Here is a 23,962-nt window from a genome sequence, read left to right as displayed (position 1 = left end):
TTATGTTTATACATACATGCTTCATATGTCAGTGTATTTCTATAGGTAATGTTTTTCCCCTCTCAATAAACTACTAACCAAATACCTAAGTTATACCCAGTTTAGTCCCTACTCTCAGATCCAGTTATATAGATGGATTTCTTCGGCCCCATGTTAGGCAACTAGAAGAATTGAAAAGAAAATTAAAACCTTTACACATTAATACAAATATATGTATATAAAACATATATCATCCTATACGCAATCTGTGGCATATCTGATTTCATAGAAATAAACACACCATAGGCAATCTAATAGTGATGCTTTTATTTAAAAAATGAACCAGTGTTAAGTGTAAATACCACTAACTAGAGGCCAAACACAAAATCTGATGTTGATACCAGGAAACATAAAGGTGTCACTCGGACCATTCTAGATATTTCTCTCTCTACTTTATTTTCTCCTTGGCCCTCAATAAGGAAGTCTTTGGTAGAACTGCTGAAGGCAAACTGGCTGCTGCAGCTGTGTTTCCCACCAAGGGTTCCTGGAGGTATCACGGCATGAAGACACAGCCCATCTTGAGAGGAGTGAACACTAACTTACTCATTTAAAACAGAAGCAAACTCTGACTCTCCACAGGCCTTTGGAAGAGGCATTTGCTTCTGAGTGCATAGCCCAGTCTACTCTCTGCCTTACAGAGACGGGACAAAGGGTGCCCTGGGCATGCTCATCCACACATCGGTCTGAATTACCTAGTAAATCACAATGCAGTAGCTAATAACAGCCATAAAGCCTTTTGAGTTTTACAAGGTGTTTATAACAGGCAGCTCACTATAATTTATATGGAAAACATGAGTCAGCTCCTGACACAAAGCTGATATCTGGACAGTGGCCTTGTGGGATGACCTCTAGCAGGCATCCAAATAAACTGCACAATTTCCCTCTGGCCCAAGGCTGGCCACTGTTTCATACACATATTTTCACAGCACCAAGTGGTAGGAAAACCAAGAGCTAGTGCATGCCGGGTCTTCCCTGGTGACTCGCCATGAGGGAGAAGGTGATCATCCCAATTTGGCTCAATGTAGTGGAAGATGACAAATACCAGGGATGGTTTAGGACCATCTGATGTTCGGTCCCATGAGGTATAACAGAAAACATATGAGATACATTTCCTACCCTCCCAGTGGAGAAAGCAAGGTGGATACACACAAATATTAGAAAATATAATATATAACAGAGTAAAGGGAAGCTCTGGGATGTGGGAATTACTGAAGCCCCAATTTCATGAGAGGGTCTAATAGAGAACAGGATCTAAGAGGGCCAGTGAAGGTGGGAAGAATTTATGAGAGCGAGAGGGTAGGAAAGATTCCCTAAAAGGAGAATGAGTGAGTGAAGATACTGGGCCAGCAATAATAATAGTGTATCTATTTTGATGGAAAGAAAGGAGGGAGAGAAAGAAAAAGAAAAACTTCAGACATAGCCTGACCTTGGTGAACTGAAAGATACGCTGAAGAATGGTTGTAAATGAGATCAGAAATCACAATGCAAAACTCAGAGCTGGCATGAAATAACCACAGGTGCCCCAGACAGAAGGCTCTGTGCGATGAAGTTCACAAAATTCCTACCGGATAAGGACCAACCCAAGTGAAAAAGACCAGCAGCATGAAATCAGGTCCCTTCCTTCTTCCCTACTATTATACAAATGGACACAAGAAAACTTATCCAAAGCATTTTTTAAAAAAAGAATATCCATCTCCATCATTACCAGATGATTCTGGATTTCAGTCATAGCTTGGTCTCTGTGAGCACTGATGTCCTAGGAGAAAATAACTGCATTCACTTGGCTTAATTTCTTACTCCCTTCCCATTGTTCTCAGGTCCCTCCCTTTTGTTTATATACATTGATATCAAGACTCTTTTTCCAATGGAATGTTGCCGTTCTGGTGTCCATCTAACTGAAGCCCCAAGCCTTTTTGCAAACTGCCCCAACTCAATGGGGACTTCACTGTTGAGCCATGTAGAGCTCTTCACTCAAGGACCTCGGGACACCTGAAGAGACCTACCTACTCCTCTGTGCTGGGCTGTGTTCTTTCCCTGCAGAGTGCACATGGGCAGCCCAAGGAGAGGCAAGAGATGCATCCTGCCCATCTATCCAGAAGTGTACGTAACTGAAGCCTAACTCTCTATGATTCTTCCTTCCAGAGCTAAATCTAAAATAAAAAATCAATCTAAAAATCCCTGTGAAAAATTCTGGCCATCTGACGCTACTAGTCAGAACATGATTCACAAAAAGGGGAATAAAGAGTATAAGGCATAGAGGTCATGTTACTTAAAATATTCAATCTATAGCATCCATCTGCTTTATCTGGCACCAGAGGAGGAAAAATCTGTAGACGCCTAAGCATTGCAGAAGAGCTCAGTGCTGTTAGATAAGGAAAGGCTTACGTCCATCTGTCCCAGAAAGTGCCCCCTGTAAAGGCTGAAACTGTTTTAGGTGCTGTGTACCCTGAAGCCTTGCAAGGAGTCTAATATACTTAGTAAATATAGCATGGAAGGAGGGATGGATGGACAGATAGATGGAAGAATTGAAAAAAAAACTGAGGCTTAGAGGTAAGTGGGTAGAAACTTTGGGAAACGGGTGAAAAAGAAGGTCTTCCACAAAAGATACACCTGAGATCCCTTTTTGGTTATTTGATGGAAGGAGAAGAAAGAGAAATATCTCTATTCATTAACTCTTCTATATCCTTAACAAATGACCTAAATCACCTTTATCCCATTATCAGAGTGGAAGGTCGAGGTGAGAGTACAAGTTCTATACACCTGGGCCAAGTATACCAGAGGGTATATCCTGAGAAACAGTAACACCAGTCTTCGGTGTGGGATATTTAATTGTCATACTTGGCCTGAAATGGATTCCAGTCTTGAGGCTCCATTCACGTCTCTTTCCATCTAAACCTCTGGGCGACGATGCCATCTCTGCTTGGCAAAGCTAAAAAGGTACCCTATTTCCTGAAAAGCAGAGGGTATTGAGCAGTTTGTTTTGCTCTCATCACTCCAAATTCTCTATTTTAAAAGACTCAAGAAGAATTTCTGCTAATCTTGAATCTCAAATGATATGATCATAAACAAATGGTGACCTCCCAGTAAAGTCTGAGAAACCATGACCTTGGACACTCTACTTCCTTCCTCCTAGCATGATCATGTCCCCAATTGAGAAGCGATCTGCCGTTGTGTATTTTTAAAATATGAATATTTTTTCTTCCCAGTGGTCACAAATGGCATAAATTGCCATTAGCCACGACAAAGACAGATAACCTACCATTCAGGAGAGAGACAGCAGAAAGGCTGAATACACGGTTATTTTCCTATAACTTGAAGATCTCCAGCTGTCTGTAGAGCATCTCAAACTTTCACCCTGCTAGAAAGCTTGTTTTGAATAAAAGTGGAGGGAACTGTAGCTTTTCTCTTAAATCAGCGTCATGAGTTCTAAGTCCGAGGATAGTGGCCTGGCCTGAATCTCCAGCATGGTACACAGAACCCCGCCTAACTCCACCCCTGCCTCCCCTCTGGCCTCAGCCCTTCCTCCTCAGCCTATGGTTTGCAGTGGGAGCTTCCAGGCCCGGGGCGCTCCTCTACAATATACAAAGACAACGCTGGTGGTTTGAAGATGTGAGGTCCTGCAAGATAGACACATATGAGCAAATACTATTCCTAGACCATGGCCCCACCTCCCAGAAGCGAGGAGGAAGTCTAGATGATGTGCAGTGAAAGGAAAGTAAACTGTTGTCCTAAACTAGGTCAAATCAAATAGTCCCCATAGACAGATTCGGGACCATTTGGAAGCTAAGCATATAACATGCTTTTCTTTCTACTCCTGTGTGTAGAAGGTAAAAACAGGGGGGGAGAAAAGAAAGAAAGAAAGAAAGAAAGAAAGAAAGAAAGGAAGGAAGGAAGGAAGGAAGGAAGGAAGGAAGGAAGGAAGGAAGGAAGGAAGGAAGGAAAGAAAGAAAGAAAGAAAGAAAGAAAGAAAGAAAGAAAGAAAGAAAGAAAGAAAGAAGAAAGGGAAAAGAGAAGGAGAGAGATAAAATTGTAGAGCTTTTATTCTGTGCCATGCCTTTCATAAGTGCTTTATATTCAACATTTCCTTTAGTCCTTTAATCCAACAAAGCTTATTTTACTAGCCCCATTTTAAAATAAGGTAACTGAGGCACTAACTCCTCCCCAAAGCCCCAAAGTCACATAGCCAATAGAAGAGCCAGGATATGAATCCGGGTGGTTGAACCCTAAAACGTGGGTCCTTCAGCACGACACCATGTACCCAGCAGCTGCAGGTACCACTGGGGACCTCAGAACTGACCCAGGTGTCAGCCTGAGGATTTGTGTACACAGTCAGATCACAAAGCCACAGGGAGACCCTCAGAGATCATCTAAGTCTATGCATCCATTTTACAGATGAAGAACTGAGCTCTGGAGGGAGAGACTCGCCCAAGAAAATGCAGCAAGTTGACCGCTGACATGTAACTAAAACACAAGTGCTCAGTGTAGCGGAGGCTGCCATGATGCTCACCAAACACACGTACGTTTCTTTCTGGGCACTCAGCTTAGCTGCAGTATCCGTGTGCAGGGGCTACCATAACAATACACCACACTGGGTAATTTAAGCAACAGAAACTTATTTTCTCTCTGTTCTGGAGGCTAGAAGTCCAAGATCAAGGTGCCGGCAGGGCTGGTTTCCTCTGAGGCCTCTCTCCTCGGCTTGCAGTTGGCTGCCCTCTTGCTGTCTCCTCACATGGCTGCCCCTCTCGCATGCACACCCCTGGTACCTCGTTGTGGGTCCTAATTTCCTCTTCTCATAAGGACACCAGTTATATTAGATCAGGGCCCACCCTAACAGCCTCATGTTAAATTATCACCTCCTTTAAAAGCCCTATTTCCAAATACGGTTACATTCTGACGTACTGGGAGTTAGGGCTTCATCATATGACTTGGGGTGGGGGAAGGAATACAACTCAGCCCCTAATAGCTGCATTGCCTGGACCCTGTTGTAGTTACATGTGAATGTTCATACGATTGAGTTCTGGTCAATGGAATGGGGGCATTAGCAACGTGTGTCACCTCAAAAACAGGCCCATACATCATTTGCACAATTCTCCACACGCTCGTTCTTACTCCATCCATTGGCTAAACCCCAGTGGAGAACTCCAAGGCCCAAGAAAAACGCAGAGCCACTGGATAGAAGGAGCCTGGGTCCCTGAATGACCAGGGCGCGTCACTCTCCACCCAGAAATCTTCAGTGCACTGACAGTGAAAAAGCCAGCAAGACTTGGGGGCTATCGGTGACAGCAGTTAGCCTCCCCTGACTTAAACACCCAGCTCCTCAAGCAACCTTCTTTTCATTACATATCAAAGATCAGTAACGTTACCCAAAATAAGAAGGCAAATAACAGACTGCTGACGAGAACTCCAAGGTCATTGAGCCATCCAGGTGGACTTCAGAAAAAAGGAAGGAAAAAAGCACTGCCCCCTCTTGGGGTACCAGATATCTCCCCTAGAACCTCCTCTCACAGACTCTTGTGGGGTCTCCTGGCCCCTCTTCTCTACACAGGCTAATAACTGGGAGGGGGAGGTCGGGGTGCACATGATAACGATACCTTTTCTTATTTAAACAGGCCGTTTTTCTTCCTAATAAATGCTTCTTTTCTTTTTTTTTGTCAGCTCAAATATTCCCCTTTGATAGAATCCTGAAAATAATTAGCCTTAATAGCTCTGCTGTGAATAATGCCACACAAGAAGGGGGTCAATGTTAATAGGAACCTTCCACTCCAAAACTAAGTCACCCTCTCGCCCCCCCCCCCACCCCCACCCCGGCCAGAACAGAAATGTAACAAGGAAAAGATTATAGGTTTAGCACTACTCGGGAAGAAATGTATATTTGAAATAAATGCATGAAATCCTTTAAAAACAGCACGTGCTGAAAACTTCACATTTAGTTTGATTTGCTTTCCAAATCACACAGACTACACAGTTGCATGCAATCTTTAAACAAGTACAACCCCTGAGAAGTGTGGATAGATCGAAGGGAAATAAAAGCAAGATCAGCCGGCTTGTAATCTTCTTTTCTCTTTCTTCCTTCCCCAAACTGTGTTAAATTGCCTATTGAGAACAATAACATATTTGTGCTCTTGTAGGTGGAATGATTGGTATTATACAAAGATTTGGCTAACAGTCTAAAGGCACATTACACTGATCAGGACTGTATGCTGTTAATAGTTTTCGGGGTGCTCTAGGGGACCTGTAATTACCTAGGAGTACAACTTAGCTGGTCAGCGCACACTTGGGCGGAAGCTCCTACTGATTCTAAACCTTTCTCCCAGAACCACACCAACCATAAGACTTTGGGAAGCCTGTTCCCAAACAGAGCCTTGGTAAGTGTCCCTTTTGACCTACATTCTTCTTCCAGCCTGGGTAGGTGCCGTGACTCATCCAGGATGGACTGCCAACATGAAAAATGGCACCAACGCATTCTTACATAGAGTCTAAAACCGCTCATGTGCCCACACTTTGTGATCCAATAAACTCCCTGGAAAAAACTGCCCTAAAAAAAATTTAAAGGAAACACACACACACACACACACACACACACACACACACACACCTTGTAGTATTTTATACATAAGGTTAAAATCTAGAATCAGTGTGAAAATGGTTTCATAACTGATAGCACTTATATCAACTTGAGGAAGAATTGTGCAATCCAGAAAAATAATACATTTCAGGACTACAAAGTAGCACAATAAAAATATTAGGTGAAAAAGGTAGAGCATTAAACACACGTAAAATATCTGTAGAAAGGAATAAGGTTCGGAAGAGAACAGAGCAAAATGAAAAGTCATCGAGTTAGCACGTAGGGAATACAGTTGAAAGATTTTCTTTGTTAATTTCCCTTAATGGGATCATAACGTTGTTTTAAGAAACATATAAAAATAAAATAAAACAGAATGAAATGGTCCCTGGGCCTTTTCATCTTTAATTACCACACTTTTGTCTGTGCCCTGAGATTCAAAGTCCAAGTTCATATGTAACTTAGAATTCCCCTTCTAGGAAATTCAGGAATATCTTCCTGAAGACGTTTGTGGAGGGTGGTAATACGTGGTCGTGTGGACAAACACAATCAGACCATATAGTCAGACGAGACGAGCTGTTTCAGCCACAACACAGAAAAAGCAAGTTGCATATAAGCATCTAGAAACATGAAGGTTGGGAAGCTCTACTTCCAAACAACTCCACAGAGAGATCTGTTTAAACACACACACACACACACACACACACACACACACACACACACACACACACACCAGCAGCACTGAAAGACCTTTGGTTACAGTGCAGTACAACTTACAAGAATAACTCACCTCTTCTGGAAACCCAAAAGGCAGGGAGCGGCTGCGTCTCACACCTCACGTCCACATCCAGGAATAGCTAAGTGACAGTGGCCGCCAGCACAGCTCCTGCTCCCCCTGAACTTTGCAAATACCTCTTTCTGTCACTTCTGACATGCGGGCGCCTTTGAAAGCTGAGTGAAGCAGGGAGCTTCCTAGTCACTCTCTGTGAGGCTTACATGGATCTCTGGCTAAGTGGCTTCCCTTTTCTAAGTACCACCTTGGAATGGTAACGGAAGATCACTGCTAGAAGGGACCTGAAGAGCTTGCCTACATGACTTTCTTGTTAAATATGTTTTTAAAAAGAATTGCTTCTCTTTACTCAGCACCTACTATGTGCCAGGCACTGTGTCAGAAGCCTCGAGTGCATTTGTTTCTTATTGTCACAACAAACTGGCATGGCAGGTGTTCTTGTCACCATGATACAAACTGGGAAAATTATAGAAACAGAGTGACTTGTCCAAGGTCACACTCGTTTAAGTGACAGATAGGCATTAGAACCCAGATCTCTGGATTTCTTGTCCAAGGCTCTCAAAAAAACTTCACTACCTCTCTGACTCACTCAGGGGCATCAGCACGAACTGCTTTTGCACAGAGGTTATATAATTAGTTGTCTGGTCCCTGTTGCTTGCAGGGTAAACAACGTCTGATAAACCCACAATGCTGTAAGTATTTATTACACTGCAACCCAGCTGCCAACTGTCTAACCATTTTAATAAAAAGCTATTTTCTAAGGTTTATGTTTTATTGCATGTATGACTCCCTTATTGGTTAGCATTTTGGAGTTGTGGAAAAGGTTATGAATTTAGAAACTGGCTGCATTCATATCATATTTAAAACTTAATGCTATTTTATTAAAGACATATGGGCCTCCAAAGTACACATATTAAATGTCATGTAAGAAAAGTAGCAGTTTAAATCATGGTCAAATTCATTTTTGACGTGACTCCTGAGGCTTCCCAAGATCTGAACTATTTCTTTGTAAATCTGGCAGTTTAACCACACTCATAAATCACTTTCAAAGCATATTATTTCTTAATTTTACTGCATTAGAGAGCGTTTGGCCTACACAGTGAACTGTTTGTAGCAGTTATGTGAACAGAGTTGCACATTTAGTCATATGATGTGCAAAAGAAGAGGGGAGGGGAAGTAAAGAAGGAAAGCTTTTCATTCTTTAGTCTGCTTTACCTACCCTAGCCATTTTTACCTAAGCAAACACAATTAATAGTGTTCAGATTGGGCCTCTATAATCTCCAAGTGCGGAAGTCACGAGTTGGTGTTGAAAGTTTTCTGAACACAAGGAAGCAAAAAATAATGTGTAACGTAATCTTCTGCAAAACATCCCATGACTAAAAACTAGAATGAGTGCACAAACTACTTTTTTTTTTTAACATCATACTGAACTGAAACAGATTTACAAAAAAAAAAAAAAAAAAAAAGTGGCTGTGTGTAGTATAGCTCTTGGTTCTTTTTTATTATCCAGAGATCCAATATCTCAACCTTGGGTTTTCAAAGCCCTCCTAATGATGAGATAATGTTCTTTGGATGTGCATAACAAACCCCCAGATTTCACTCCCTGGTTTTCTCCATTTTCCTACGGGGCAGAAGCGGGTTGACGACAGTGACAAATTCCGGGATCTGAACATCAGCCTTGATTTCCAGATTGACCAAGGGCGCTGGAGGAGGATTAAGAGAGTTGAGTGCAAGGTTACCCAAACGAAAGGGCTTAAGGGCTTACTTTTGCACTGGGCATCCTTTCCCCAGTGTGGGCCCTGCACCGAGACCCCTATGCCCCACCGCTGTTCACTGGGGCTGCTGTACTGTCGTCCTACTGCTTTCACCAGTGACCATGGACCTCCTCGGTCCTCCACTCTACACTGACTTTTCTTGCACCTCTTTTTTTTGTCCTGGCTCTCTCCCTCGACGAACACCACAAAAACAAAACAGCCTTGGCCTGGGGAGGCCTCCAAACTCGGGGGCCTGGGCCTCCCAAGAATGACCAGGCCAGGAGGCCTTCTTTCTCCTCCATATTCCTTTCTTTTAGGTCTTCTCCTCATCAGGAGGTAGGTGCTGAGTAAAAGTCTTAGAAACATTTCATTTAAGTATAAAACTCAGTTAAACTACAAGGGATATAGGGGCAATACCCCTTCTATGGACTGAGTTATATCCCACCCCCTAACCTTTAATATCAGTCTCTCTCGCTCTCGCTCTCTCTCTCGTCTCCTGCCATGTGGGGACACAGCGAGAGGTGGGAAGAGAGATCTAACCACAACCTGACCATGCTGGCACCATGATTTGGACTTCCATTCTCCAGAACTACGAGAAAATAAAAGTTCTGCTGTTTAAGCCACACACTCCATAGTGTTTTATTATGGCGGCCTGAGCCATCTAATACACACCCCCACCTCAAACGAAAATTACTTTCCCCTTGCTCACTCCCACAAACCAATGACACAGCAATGCCACAAAAACAGAGCTGTTTTGAAATGATAGAACTACCAACACTAGCTGCCCCTGATTCTATATACCAGAAACAACACAAGGTCCTTACACGGATTATCTCATTTAATCCTCACAACAAATGTGGAAGGAGGCATGATATTCCCTGCATTAACAATGGAGAAATGGATGGCAGAAGATAGACCTGAGTGTAATCTTGAAACTTGGTGTGGGTCTGGCCCCTAAATGGAACAGCAAATCTGATAACAGCCTGTGAACAGAGTAAGAATCGTAGGTTTTGCCATGAAATACCAGCAAATTCAGATTTTAAACATTCCCCAAAGAAGAGCTGGAAGCAACAACTTGAGTCACGTCTAGAACAAAACTGTAGGTTGGATGGTGGGGAGAAATGAATAAAAATGGGTCAAATAAAACATGGGAGAGGTCGCTAAGCCAGATAGCTCTGTGACAATGCAGAATGCCAACAACAACATCAACAAAAAGTGACTCACTTCTAATTTCGCTCATGAGTTAAAGGTGTCATGAAGTAGAAGCCCCACTTAAAATTCCCCACTTCAAAAAAGAAAAAAACATACACATAGCTTTAGAGCTAGACAGGAGCATTAAAGCGCTGTTCAAAGAAATAATGAGTTCTAATTCAGGTAACGTAGCTCAAAATCTACTGCCATATTTTCAAATTCACATGAAAAATAAAAGTATCCTAAAATGTCCATGGTGCCAAAGGAGGAGTGCAATTGCTATCACTGACAATAGCACTGAACTGAGCTAAATTAACATCAAAGGAGGCCCCAATTACAGAGCATCTGTGCATTCCTGACGGTGCCCTGTCTGTTAATCTAAGACACTCAACTGGAAGGAGAAGAGTAAATAAAACAGCTAATTGTACCCCAGCCTTCAGTGACCCCCAGGGCAGAGCTGCCCTATCGTGCTTGAGAAGCACCACTTTGCCTGGTCAGAGGGACAGGGATGATGCCTTTGTGTCCCCAGAAGTAAACCATGGGGACCACGGGTAGACCAGACAATGGAGAGGCACAAACGCACTTCCTAGAAGGTTGTAACCAGCTCTCACACTGGATCCAACAGATAGCTGGGGGCCTGGATATTCTTGGAGGTTTGGGCAGGGAGAAATGAGCTCGCTGGAGAAACAGGCAGGGAACAGTGTGAATGTGTCATAACTGTTCTCTCTTATAACAAGAAACAGCTTAGTTTTACTTCTCAAGGAACCATTTGGGCAAAAAGGCACCTGTAGAGGTAAAGGTAATTTTTTTAAATGAGAAGCTCTCCTCTGCGCATCAGGCCTCTTGCTGAGCCTACTCTGTGGAGGAAGGAAACACCATTACTGGAGCTCGTACTATAATACTGGTACTTATCTGCGTATACCTGGATGCTACCCTGAGAAGTAGGTATTAGCCACACTCAGACAAACAGATCACATTTTTATTTCAATCATTCTATGTGAAGACTTTTACCTCCTTTCAAGTGGGTTGTCCTAAGATCATCCTATCACTTCACCCTGTCCACTGCTTTGCTTCTTAGACTTTGGGGTCAACGAAAAGAACAAGTAAGTGTTAAATATTAGAGACATCTCTTCATCACTCAGCTTACATGAGTTTTCTTTTACGTCTTCTGAAAGTTCACTCTTCTTGTCTGTTGTTGTCGGCTGAATTGTACCCCTCACCCCAAAATCATACATTTAAACCCTAACCCCCTGTATTTCAGAATGTGATCATATTCAAAGAAAGGGCCTTTGAAGAGGTGACTGAGCTAAAATGAGGTCGTTGGATGGGTCCTACACCGACATGAGAAAAGGAAATCGGGACACACAGAGCAGGGCTGTGTGCACACATGAAGAGGACCACGTGAGGGTAAAGCGAGGAGGTGACCACCTGCAATCGAGGGAGACAGGCCTCCGAAGAAACCATCCCACTGACACCGTGTCTTGGACTTCCAGCCTCCAGCACTGTGAGAAAATGAATTTCTGTTGCTGTAAGCCGCTCAGTCTATGGTAGTTACGGCCGCCCTAGCGGACCAGGACATCAGCTATTAGTTGCAGGCACTTTGGAAATAACCAGAACTCGAAGGCAGAAATTGGGACCATGCCATCTTCACTTTCTCCTTCTCCTTTAGCCATAGAATTGCAAATAATATTAACATGTAATCAAAGTTACCTTCAGAACAAGGTTCATGATTTTTCCCTCGTGAGCCATCTATCCTGCAGGTTTCCAGGATGCCTACCTGCCTGAGGGTTCAGTCCCTACCATCTGATGTTTCCATGGGCCCCCAAAGGGACGCTGTAAGCCAGGCAGAGCTTCCTGAAGCCACCGAGTTCAGAAGGACAGAGAGCAAGGCCCTGGTCTGACTGAGGGCTGGGCACACTGACGCTTTTGTGATCCTCCCTCTTCTCAGACCTCAGTCGCTGGCCCTATTTCTCTGCTCCTAGACAAGCTGCTCCTGTACTTCCAACCCACTCCTCCTCATCACTGGCCTGGAATCACCAGGCTCAAAGCAAAGAACTGGGGGAGGGAGGGACGGTCGAGTAAAGCATGTTAAGGACAGGTGTTGCTCAAACTCACCAATGCATCTCCCACTGGAGAGCAGGTCCTGCCAAGCCCTGGAGCTGCACATAGAATTTGGGCTAAATTTAGTTTTAAACATGGGTAACGTTAAAACAGCACCCCAACTTTATTCTCTGAGCATCCACTTTCTTAAGGAATCATCTTTATTTTCTTCTCTTTCCTTTCAAACTTAATTTTTAAAATAATAAAAAACTTAAACTGCAAAAGCAAAATACCAAAAACTATCTTCTAAAGTGGATCAAGAAAAGGTCAAGATTGCAGACATACTTAGCTATCAAGGTTCCACCTCAATCACTACCAGAGATCACACGAATGAGGACTTTTCATGGCCCAGTTAAGAACCCTTAAATTCACTCCTTAAAACTAAGGCAATTGACACCATAGGGCAAAGAGTATTTGGGTAAGAACGTGTCCGAGGACTTTTTCGAATGCCATGTGCCCATCACCAGGGAGTTGCTATGCGTCTCTGACTGCCATGGGCTTTCTTCTTATACCACATCTGAGCTGCTGGCTACCACACAGACAGTCCCAGTAAGAGGGCTCTCAGCCCCAGCACTTTGACCTCCATGGCCACCTGCGCACCAACACCACTCTGAGTACTGGACAGCCTCAGGCCAGCAGCTGCCTCTGCACGGATTTCCCAAATACCTGCTGTGCACAGAGCACTATGCTTCCTCTCCCAGATACCCAGAGACCTGGACGCAGACCTGCCCTTACTTTCCTCCCACTTCAAACCCTTCCAAGTTTCCTCCTCATCCTATAGTTAAAATCACAAATATGGCCTAACAGCGTCCTCCACAGCCTGGCTCCTGCAATTCTCTGCCTCACCCATGCATTTCACCCAAATGGGCTTGGGGACTGGTCACAAGGCCAAGGTCAAAACCAGACAATACAAAGCTACCTGTGGCTCCCTTCCATCTCCTGGTCTCCCTGCTCTTTTGCTCCTGCCTCCCATCACATCTCCCTGCCTAACTGATGAAATTTACGGTATACAGGGGAAACATCAAACACTTAGCGGCCTAGGCAGACCTAAGGGAGAGTCTGACTCCACATTGCTCTGTAATTTTAGGTGTTGTATGTCAGTTCTCTGATCATCAGTTTCCTCATTTGTAGATTCAAGTTCAAGGAGAAATTTAGAGATGATATTGTTAAGTTTCTGGTACAATATCTAGTACCCATTTGATACTTAATATACGCTTGGTGTTGTTTTTACTCACATATCAGGGAAGTTTCAAAGCATGTACTAGTGCACCACTGGGCAGCCAGTTGACCAAGGCTGGCCTTGCAATCCTAATTAGTTAAGCATCCAGAAAGCCTACAGAAGTTGATGCTGTGACACCAAAAACTGCCACTAACTTCAGTAAAATCCAAGTTGTGCCCTAGTTAAAAGCTCTTGTTCAAGTGGCCAGGGAAGGACCGGAGGGCAGGATGTGTGGATGGATGGATGGCCTATCTATTAGTCAGGTTTCTGTAGCAACACTACTTCGCCAAATAGTGGTGGCTTACAACCAGCATTTATTTCTCATGCAGAGCTCTGTAGTCAGCTGGGGTAGCTGTGCTTCAGCTTCAGACTGCAGGTCAGGTTCAGATCTGCTCAGTGTGTGTCTCATGTTGTTTTCACAGCAAATGGCAGATGTGCAAGAGGAGTGAGTAGAAACACATTGTACCTCACATTGCCTTGGCCTGGAACTGGCATGCTTTCATTCTGCTCATATCCCATTGGCTAAAGGGCTGAATGCCCAAGGCCAAAGTCAATGGGATGGAAAAGTGTACTTCTTCCTTAGAGGGGAGCCATGGTAAGGGCAGAGAGAAAGGAAAAATTTTAGACAATGAAATCTACCACCCTGCTCCCAATTTTTAGGTTCCAGAGGTTGTACAGAGTATCTAGGAAGACTTCTTTCCATGATCTCCCAGGCACATCTGTCCAAATCTCTTTGGACAAAAGTGAGCATGTTAGAGGCCAAAATGAGGAAGAGTGCAGAGCTAGGCCATTGGGGTACAGTGAAAACCAATGACTCCAAGACAGACACCTCAATATCTCACCAGGCATTGGGGCTTAATGGAGAGGAGACCTACTGTGTGCTCGGCACCTGTCCAGGCCCCAGAGACTTCTGGGAACAGCTTCCGAGAGGCTGCCACCAGCACCTATAGCACCACCAGCACCTGTTTCACTTTCTTTACTGTGAATTTCAATTCTCCATCCACAGGGCTTTGCCAGGTTGCTGGAGACACAACTTTTCTGCGGCAGTCTAGCTCTGATTTCAAAGGGGTGCTATCCAAAAGCAAGGTAATGAAAAGCTACCAAAATTGCCTCCAGAAAGCAAATTCTGAGAGCATCTGAGACACAGGGTGCCATGGGGCTAACAACGGAGTAGCACAAAACCCTTAAGTGATTCTGCCTCAGATGAATGTGGCAAACTGGGAAGTCAGGAACAAGAATGAAAAACAAACAAACTGCAAATTTTAGGCTCCTGAAATTGTTTCTAAACATGATGCCTAAGCATCTCCCACAAAAGAAATTCATTACAAATTTTCCTCCCTTCAAAATTTACTATAAAGTAACTAAAAATAGAATCTGAATGTGTCTCTAGACAAGGAACATCTGTGTAAAAACAGAAGAGAACTATAAAAACACTAACATATTTAGGTAGTTAGAAATATCCAGAAAATCACCTGACAGTTTTAGTTTTCTCCTGAATGTTTGGCACAGTAGAGAGCATTCAACATATATTAGCTTATCGTCTATTTAGTTGCATGTACACGTGGTTCAGAATATTTATTTATAGGCATACCCTAGATTTATGTAAAATATATATTCTTGAGAATGTTAAGTATAGAGTAAATGTTAGTGGTTGCAATCAATCTAGAGGTATTTTCTGATAACCTTTTATATGTTTGCAATTGGGCTACAGAGGGGTAACAGAAGATATGAGAGACATATGTTGTGCTTTAGAACAAGGGAGCACCCAGTAAAGAACTAGGCTAGGTATAAAAAAAACAACCAAGGGAACCAAACAAGCCACTAGGCTGAGTTCCTTGATGGCAAGACAAAAAAATACAATACCAGCTAAGAGAGGGAAAATCTCATTTGAACTACAAACAGACTTGCGGAGCACCCCAACATGTTTTCTGAGAAAAGCTACTTTTTCATTTCCTAAAAGCCCTAATACGAGCAGGTGGATTCTGGGAAAAGGACTCAGAGGACACCTTGAGCAGTGATGGAGAACACAGCACAGAGCACACCCTTGCCTCCCCGAGCAATGCTACCTGACGGAGAAGCCGAGGCCCGGGGATCACGGCGGCCGCAGATTTTGCCATCATAAGTAATCCCAGGGCAAATCCTTTGGAAAAACAAATAATCGACCCAGAATCTCTCTTTTCTGCCAACACACAGATTCAAATTATTACATTTTCTTAAGGCAAAGGTCCCTTTCCTGCCTTTCCAGAGGGCCATATTGAGGCAATAAAAAAAAAAAAAGGACCAACTTCATGATGGATCTTCCAATATGCTCTGTTCACAGTTAATTCTTGCAGCTGAGCCTCTGCTATAGACCAGACACTGGAGATACTGGAGATATGAGAGTGAAAAAAGAAAAGCCCTGCCCTCATGGAGCGGACACCTCAGTGGATACGTGGCTGCTTCTTCCTGATGCTTGCATTCCCTATCTTTATGCTAGGTTGGCTTTTTTTTTGTGGCAATCCAAAAACATGGATGCAGATGGAGGAAACTAAAGTTACCCAGGGGAGTTAGAGCCCCACTCCCAGTGTCAAGAGCAAGACTGCGTAATGTGGTCATGAAAGCAGGTATTCCGTGGATCCAAATATCTTTCAACTTTCAGTTTAAGTAGGAGAATAAAAAAGATTTACAGAAGGTAGAGGTACTCAGAAGTCTATTGCGTTAACGCATCACATCTCCCTCCCACGTACACACACACACTATAGCCCCCCCAATACCCAAAGATGCACACACACACGCAAATATGCAAACTGAAAAACTACACAAATAAACAACCTGCACACGATAGGAAACCCGGCATGCCTGCATGCAGACATGCATAATGCAATTTCAAGGACCTAGCCACACTTAGGAACATACCTATTACCGTATCTTACCTAGAAGAGAATGGCTATGATTACAAGCAAAAGTACACATGTGAAAACACTTTCTAACACAGGCTGTGATTCTCAGTCCAGCTGCCCACGTAGCTCCTCTTCCTATCGCTTCTATAAGGTTCTAAAGATTAAGTACTTGAGAGCCGACTTTATGTATGTGCCTGTAAACAAGAGGGCTCAGCTTTAAATATATGTCAAAGAAATGACAACTGTGCTCTTTGCCAGAACAGGGATGAATAATTACAAAGCCAGGACATAATTAAGCAATTCTGACTGTCGGATTCTTGAACTGTCTCTCTGATGTGCCGGGCTGGTGTGTCTTCCCCGCATGTCCTCCTGGACAGGCCTCTCCACCGCTTTGATCTATGTTTCCTGGTGTGGTGAGGGGGTCACGGTCTGGTCATTACAGAAGCCTTTCTTTGGGGGGCCTCAGCCTTCTCTGCATCCAGCTTGGCGCTCTCTGCGTTAACAATGGCATGATTCAATGGCCAGTATTTGACAAAGATATATATTTTCTTTAAAATTCTGGGAAATGAGCAAAGCCTAGCTGTTGTGAGTCCATTAACTGACAACACACAAACACCCACACTCACACATGCACAAGTCTAGAGGAGTCCATTAGTATTAGGTTGGTGCAAAAGTAATTGCAGTTTAAAAGATTAAAAATAATCGCAAAAACCACAATTATGTTTGCACCAACCTAATAGCATTAACTATCATTACCTCATGAATGACAGCCTCTTTCTCTAGAATAATCAGACAGAAGGCAGCCTTTAAACGACAAAAACCAAAAGGCAGCAATGAAGGCAGTAATGTGATCATGACAGAAAGGGAGAAAGACCTCACACTCAGGGCCTGCTAGGTACCAAATCAAACCTCTGTGACACAGGGCGTTTATTAGCTCCGGGATGATTTTGCATTTGCGTCAGCTGAGAACACCCACACTGCCCGTTCCCTACCTCTGAGGCAAGGGCTGTGATTGGAGAGGCCTTTTCTATTCTCCCAAATACTTTATGTCAGAAATAAAATGAAAACAGCTCCCCAAATCATGGCCCCCTTGATCATCCATCAGAGCCTTCTGCTGAATAAGCACAACAGGCCGCCGCTGCCTCAGAAAGGACAGAAGCCAACTTGAGATTCTGATGCCGTTATGAAAAATAGGTCTTCACCCAGTGTGCTCAGCACAGCATCGGCAATTCCCGGGGAGGAAATTGCTCTCCATTAGGAGCCGGATCCAGGCGTATACACACCTCCCAGAACATACATATGTATATATACACAAAGACCGAAAGCGTATATACACACCTGCATAGGAACAAACATATGTCTGTATAGACTGTGAGCACGTGAGAACCAGCCTTTTGAACATCAATTTATTAATTCAGCAAGGAGCTCATTTGGCCTCTCTCTATCTGCAAGAAAAGTACCCGTGCATATCTCTGAAAACAGACAAAAGGAAATTGCCTGCCACTCAAGAGCGGCACACAGTTTGATACGAAACCAGGAACACAGAGAAATCCTCCAGTGCACTTGCGGGATCCTTGAAGGACCCTGGAGTGAACAGAACCCTTAGCTGGAAGCCCGGACCCCTGGGTTCTGGGCCCAGTTTGCCTCCACGGGACTGTGGGGGTCTAAGGAAACTACATCCTCGCCCAGTTCCTTCACCCATAAAATAAGATCACAGACCAGGTGATTTCTGACGTCCTCTCCAGTTGGGAAATCATGTGACTACAAAAGGATAACAACCCAAGGTCCCCACACTTTGTCAGAGTACTTCTTGCCTGTCCTCAAATAATTAACGGATATTTTTAAGCTTCATACGGTTAGTAAAGATGTTCAAGCCGATCACACACACATGAGCTGATTCTATATTGATTGGAAACTAACGTGGAGCTTTGAAGAGCGTCTCTGCTTAAGTTGCTGATGACTGAGACAAGCAGCTACTACCGGGTTTTCAGGAGCCGTCCCCATTTGGATGGAAAGAGGGAGGATTTCTGTCCCCCTGCTGCTGCTGCCACCTCTACGCCAACAGCACAGCCCTGCTGTCACCTGTTTTCTTCATTTAGGCCTTCCTATGAGGTTTTGTTTGAACAGACAGCTGCATGGGGAAAATGTTTAGCTCACTGATCCAGGGGGAAGGAGTCAGAGTGGAAGAAGGTGGGCTCTGTGGTTGCAAACACAGGTCAAGCTGTAGCAGCCTGGTGACTGGGGCAGCCCAATGGACATCTCCAGGCCTGAGTGACTTCATCTGTAGAATAACCCAGTGCTCACTGCCTTCTACATTATAGGGTCACATGAGGACTCACAAATCTTTACACAAAGAACCTGAGAACAATGGTGGACACGTGAGAGCACCCTACCCCAATCTGGTAGTTAGGACCCCTTCAGATTTCCAGTGACAACGCAGAACGGCCCGTGTCAAAGACAATGGCCGCCGGAGAGACACTGAGGTAGGATATGAAATGCCTTGCACGTGAAGGTGGGAGAGGGAGGACGAACAGGAACCCAAGATATTATAAACACTTGGTTTGCTCTACTTTGTTTGGTTTGCTGACGCAGCTGTCTCTGGAATCTTTTAACAACAACAACAACAAAAAATAGGAGGCCATGAAATAAATTATTTCATTTGGACAAAATTACAAGAGCTGAAATAACTAAAGGCAGCCATGAGCAATAGGGCAAATCTGCCTCAATAAGGAAAACTGTTAACACTTTAATAGCTATGAAACAAATCACTCCATTAATTTCCCACATGCTGAAACAGGTAACAATACATTTATCTGCCAGCATTATACCCTCCGTATCACATATTTCCACAACTGTTAGCAATTGTATTCAGCATAATGGGAAATAAGTTGCACCTCGTGGATTGAGGGAAAGAAAGTGGCCTGAGGTCTGCTGCCAGCTGAACAACTTGATGGAAGAGGTTTTCTTTCTCTGTTTTGGTTCTGTTTGTTTTTCCTCTTTCCCTCTTAATCATTTTCAATGCATTTGCAGAGCATTCTAAGTCAATAAATGAGGACAAACTAGACCACTAGGATTCCTGGGCCAGTGTTTTCAACACACACAGCTAGGATCCCACAGGAAATGACGCTATAGGTCCACAGGGCCCCAGGGCAGTAATGGACCTCCAAAGGGGTCACCAAGGGTCATTAATTCCATTGCCCAGTCTTGGGCTTCACTGAAGGATCCCGATTCCTTCCAATACGATAGTCATTCATGTTTTTGAAAATCTTCTGTCTGAATCCAAGACCCAAAGCTAGGTCCCCCTGCCTCATCAACGCTGTCATTAAGATGACACCACAGTCACGTCCACGGCCTCAGGGCAGACTCAGCTGGTAAAGGAAAGGTCAGTAAACATCATGCCATGAACTCGAGAGAGCACTCACCAGTCCCAAGTCACATTGTCACAAAAAGTTGCCTTCCCACTAACGATGTCTCTGAGAGCTGCTGAGCTCTCATCTGTGGACTGAAGAAAATCTCTCTCCCCTTGCTCCCCTTTGGGCCCCAGAAAGAAGGGCCCCCTCTGAGGCATTAGAGGAATCATACCCACCTGAGAAATAGTAAATGCTCGATGCTTTCCTCTTTCTTCTTTCTCAGCTCCAAATCTAGAGAGGCCCCACCATGTAAATGAACCAGCTTTAAGAAAGAGGCTTAAAATACATCCCAGGAACATCAGCACCGAGCTGCATATGGTGTTCCTTTATTGGTAAAAGAGCCACCTGCGTGAAATCACCTTACGAATAAGGTCCCCTTAGACTGGGTCATAGGAAGACCCAATTTATACCTGGTCCAACTTCTGGTCTGGCTCACAATGTATCCATGGGTGAAACCCTCATGTAAGATGCCTCCTGCATCCTCAACACATAGGCAGACATCGTCCCTGCTCAAAGAATAACCAGTGACGTGAGATCACGGAGCAGGCAGCTTACCTTGGGCTTCACTACCTTCATGAACGCCCCTCTGACCAAAGCTTCCTCTCGCTCTTGTCTGGTAACTGTCCGCGCATCCAAAAACTTTAAATTGGGCAGCTTGTATAGAACAAAGCACCTGGGAAGGAACAGGCAGAGACAATTAAAGGAGGTGTTGGGGTGATCCCCTCAAAGAGCCACACAACTTGATACTCAAGAATTTAGTTCAGTTGATGTCTTCACCTAAACTATAAGCTTCTTGAAGGCAGGAACACCCTTTTTTTTGCTCACACTCATGCCCTCTTGGAAAGGAGCATTAGGATTAACTCAATAAAATATCAGTGCATTTCTGTTGCACAAATATTTCTTGAGTGCCTACTATATGTTGGGCCCTAGGTATACAGAGGTGATTACAACATGGTCCCTACACTTAAAGGGGTTTTTAGTGTAATGGGGATGATGGAAATCAGCATAGCTAAGTGCCAGGATTGAGATTATACAGTCGTTTGGGGAGCACAGAGAAAGCGACCTGATATTACTCATTGAATGACTAAAAACTAAAGGCTAGACAAGTGTGAGGAGGAAGAGGATGTCTCAAGTAGGCTTCAGAAAACCAAACCCTAAAGCAACGCCAAGGACTTAACTTTCTCTCCGTGCAAATGTTACTTGGGATAGGCAGTGTGCCTGCTGTCTCAGTGGAGCCTTGGGTTCCAAGGCCAGCTCCCACATTCATAAGGAGGCCGTATGCTCGTCCAGGGAAAAGACGTAGCTGATCACTCAAATGCCAGAGACAACAACTTAGAGTGATAACTTTTATATTAGTCATTTTTAGAGTCAAAACACTCTAAAATTCTATGGCGGTATATACTTTTCCTCCCCAGAACTGTGCACCCCAACATCTGAGGTCCTAGAAATTTGACTACTTCCTGCTTCCTCCCTGGCTTCAATCTATTACCTTCTTTCCTATTTCTCCCTGAGCCTCTCCCTTCCCTCTCCAAATGCCCCCTAATCTTACCCCAAATCAGAAAAATTCCATGAGGGGCCCAAATGACCTTTCTGTCCTCCAACAGAACTCCCACTGGCCTCAGCCAATGTCAGAGAAAACTTCCATCTTCTGCTGTAGCAGCACAGTCTTGATGACAACAGATTCTTTCAAAAAAGACATGTACAGATGGAAACAATATGTCAGGAGTGACGCTCAAAGGAGTAAAGACACTCACTAAGTGTAGGGTGGGAAAAGATGAATATTCAGGTGAAGAAAACATCAGTATTAGAAAATCAGCCAATGTTTAATAATGGAATGAAAGATGTCTTCACGGGGCTGGCAGGAACCATGATGACAATAGACAGCACATTGTCATTTCGCCCCACTTTGGATCACAGCCCTGAAATCAAAGGAGGGAGGAAGGGAGGGAGGGAGGGAGGGAGGGAGGGAGGGAGGGAGGGAGAGAGAGAGAGAGAGAGAGAGAGAGAGAGAGAGAGAGAGAGAGAGAGAGAGAGAGAGAGAGAGAGAGAGAGAGAGAGAGAGAGAGGTGCTGGCTTTTAAGCTAGTTAAAAATTTTAGACGACAAAGAGCTGCTGTTTTTCAGAGCACTCTTCTTACACAATCAAAGAAACAGCCCATGAAATAGGTTGCCAGTCACCCTGAAACTGGGGTGACTTGATTCTCATCCTGAGGTTTCCAGGTGGTTGCTGCTTAGAGAGATTTGAGGGGCACTAGGAAAGCTTGCCCCAAATTATTGGGTCTGACACTCAGCCCAGGGTCCGAAGTTCCTCCCTTAGAGATCTCTCCTTTCATTCACTCACTCCTATATTCACTCGCCCAACGAGTAATCATTGCGCAGCTGCCAGCAGCCAGGACCTGTGCCAGGTGCTGAGGATAGGTGATCCGCAAAGCAGTCAAGGTCCCTGCTCTCAGGGAGCCTGTGTACTAGTCCAGTGGTTCTCAAACTGGACTGGGAGTCAGCGTCCTCTGGAGGGCTTACTGAAACACAGGTGGCAGTAGGGCCTGGAGTTGACGTTTCTAATAAATTCCCAGATGAGGCTGATGCTGCCGGTTCTGCTGAGAACCACTGTCCCAGTGAAAATAACACCACGAGAAGTAATAGCAGCTTGGGAATTATGAGGCTGGAAGGCAGCAGAGTCTCCTCCTCGATTCCGCTAATGGTGTGCCCTGTGCCATGCCTGTGGCACACAGAGCCCAGACGGCGGCCACATCTACCAGATCTTCCTGCCCCATGGTGATGTGGAACTGGCTCCCCTCAGTATTGCCAAGTGATAAGTCAGTGGGCTTTCTGCTTGCCTGCCCCATCCCAGTCTCGGAAGATCTATTTCCCTTTGTTCTAGGTCATGTCAGGGTGTCAAAAGCTGCAGCTTCAATCCTGAGTATAATACAAGTTTGCCATAAAAATACAAGAGAGGATTCCCGAAGCCACAGAATGAAGGCTTTTACAATATCAATTCAACCCTTGTAAATTTAATCCAAGGTTATTTGTTGCACCAAAATCTCTTTACCGTGATGTATTACTTAGTTACTGAGGTTATCACAGCCGTATCCTAAAGTTGCATAGTACATAAAACATTTCAGTTAACAATGCGGGAAGGTTAACTCCCCCAGATAACCTGCAATCACAAGGGCCAGTCCACATGACATGCCTCTGTCAGCTTCCACGAGCTATTGATGGTTCAATCAGTTTGTTTTGAAGGTAAAGTACAACAAAAGGGCAGTAAACTTATTCAGACTGTCAACAGGGGCTATCGGGAATGGGGCTTGCAGGTAAGTAATTCTGGGTGTTTTAAGGCTATTATCAAACAGCAATGGTTGAAGGAAGAGACAGCTACTAATAACACAGAAGGCAGCCATCATAAACCACTTTATGGCAGAAATCCCCGTCTATAAATCCTGCGACACCCGGAGACAGCTTCAGATTTATAAAACTGCTTGTTAAGCCAGGACACTGCTTAATGAAAAGAGATCCATCTAAGTTCTAAGTCTTGTCCCTAGCTCCAGAGGGCAACTCCAATTTTCCTGACCTTCCAAGGTGGCTGGGCAGAAGTCCCAGGGCCTGGGAGTGGAAGTCAGGGGCTGGGATAGGGAAGGTGAGGTTATGCAGAGGAGATCAGGGGTCCTGGGGCGGTGTTTGAAAACCTATTTGTCTCTGTCTGCAAACAGATTCTCTAAAGGCTCTCTCTCTTTTCATATTGAATCCCTGCTCCATTTTCTTAAAGGACAGGTCTAAGGAGACACCTAAAACTGGTAGGGGGAGAAAAGGAACAGCAGAAAGCCTTTTTTGTTTGATTTTTGCTCCAAAATCAATTTTCTCTGCCCAAATCCCAAAGCTCCAGCATTTGTCATCTAGACTTCAAAGGGGAAGGAGTATGCTCTTCCCTCCTGCCCACAACTGCTACCCGAGGGGAGCTGGCTGCTCCCCCAAAACATCACACAACAGAAATATCAAGATGAATTTCTGTTGTCTGCCCCTGG

At 44.3% G+C, this 23,962-nt stretch overlaps 1 protein-coding gene across 1 annotated transcript in view; it reads right to left on the bottom strand.

The window, feature by feature from the left end:
• Positions 1–23,962, bottom strand: part of LRMDA (leucine rich melanocyte differentiation associated) — a 1,027,260-nt gene that overhangs the window by 425,615 nt on the left and 577,683 nt on the right. Inside the window, exon 5 of the mRNA XM_019745989.3 lies at positions 20,500–20,617. Within this exon, the coding sequence (XP_019601548.2) occupies positions 20,500–20,617 (118 nt within the window). The remainder of the gene's footprint in view (positions 1–20,499; positions 20,618–23,962) is intronic.

The sequence above is a fragment of the Rhinolophus sinicus genome, chromosome 15 (genome assembly GCF_057876585.1).
Source record: "Rhinolophus sinicus isolate RSI-liver-muscle chromosome 15, RSI-T2T, whole genome shotgun sequence".
NCBI classification, from domain to species: domain Eukaryota; kingdom Metazoa; phylum Chordata; class Mammalia; order Chiroptera; family Rhinolophidae; genus Rhinolophus; species Rhinolophus sinicus.
This window is presented reverse-complemented; position numbering and strand designations above follow the sequence as displayed.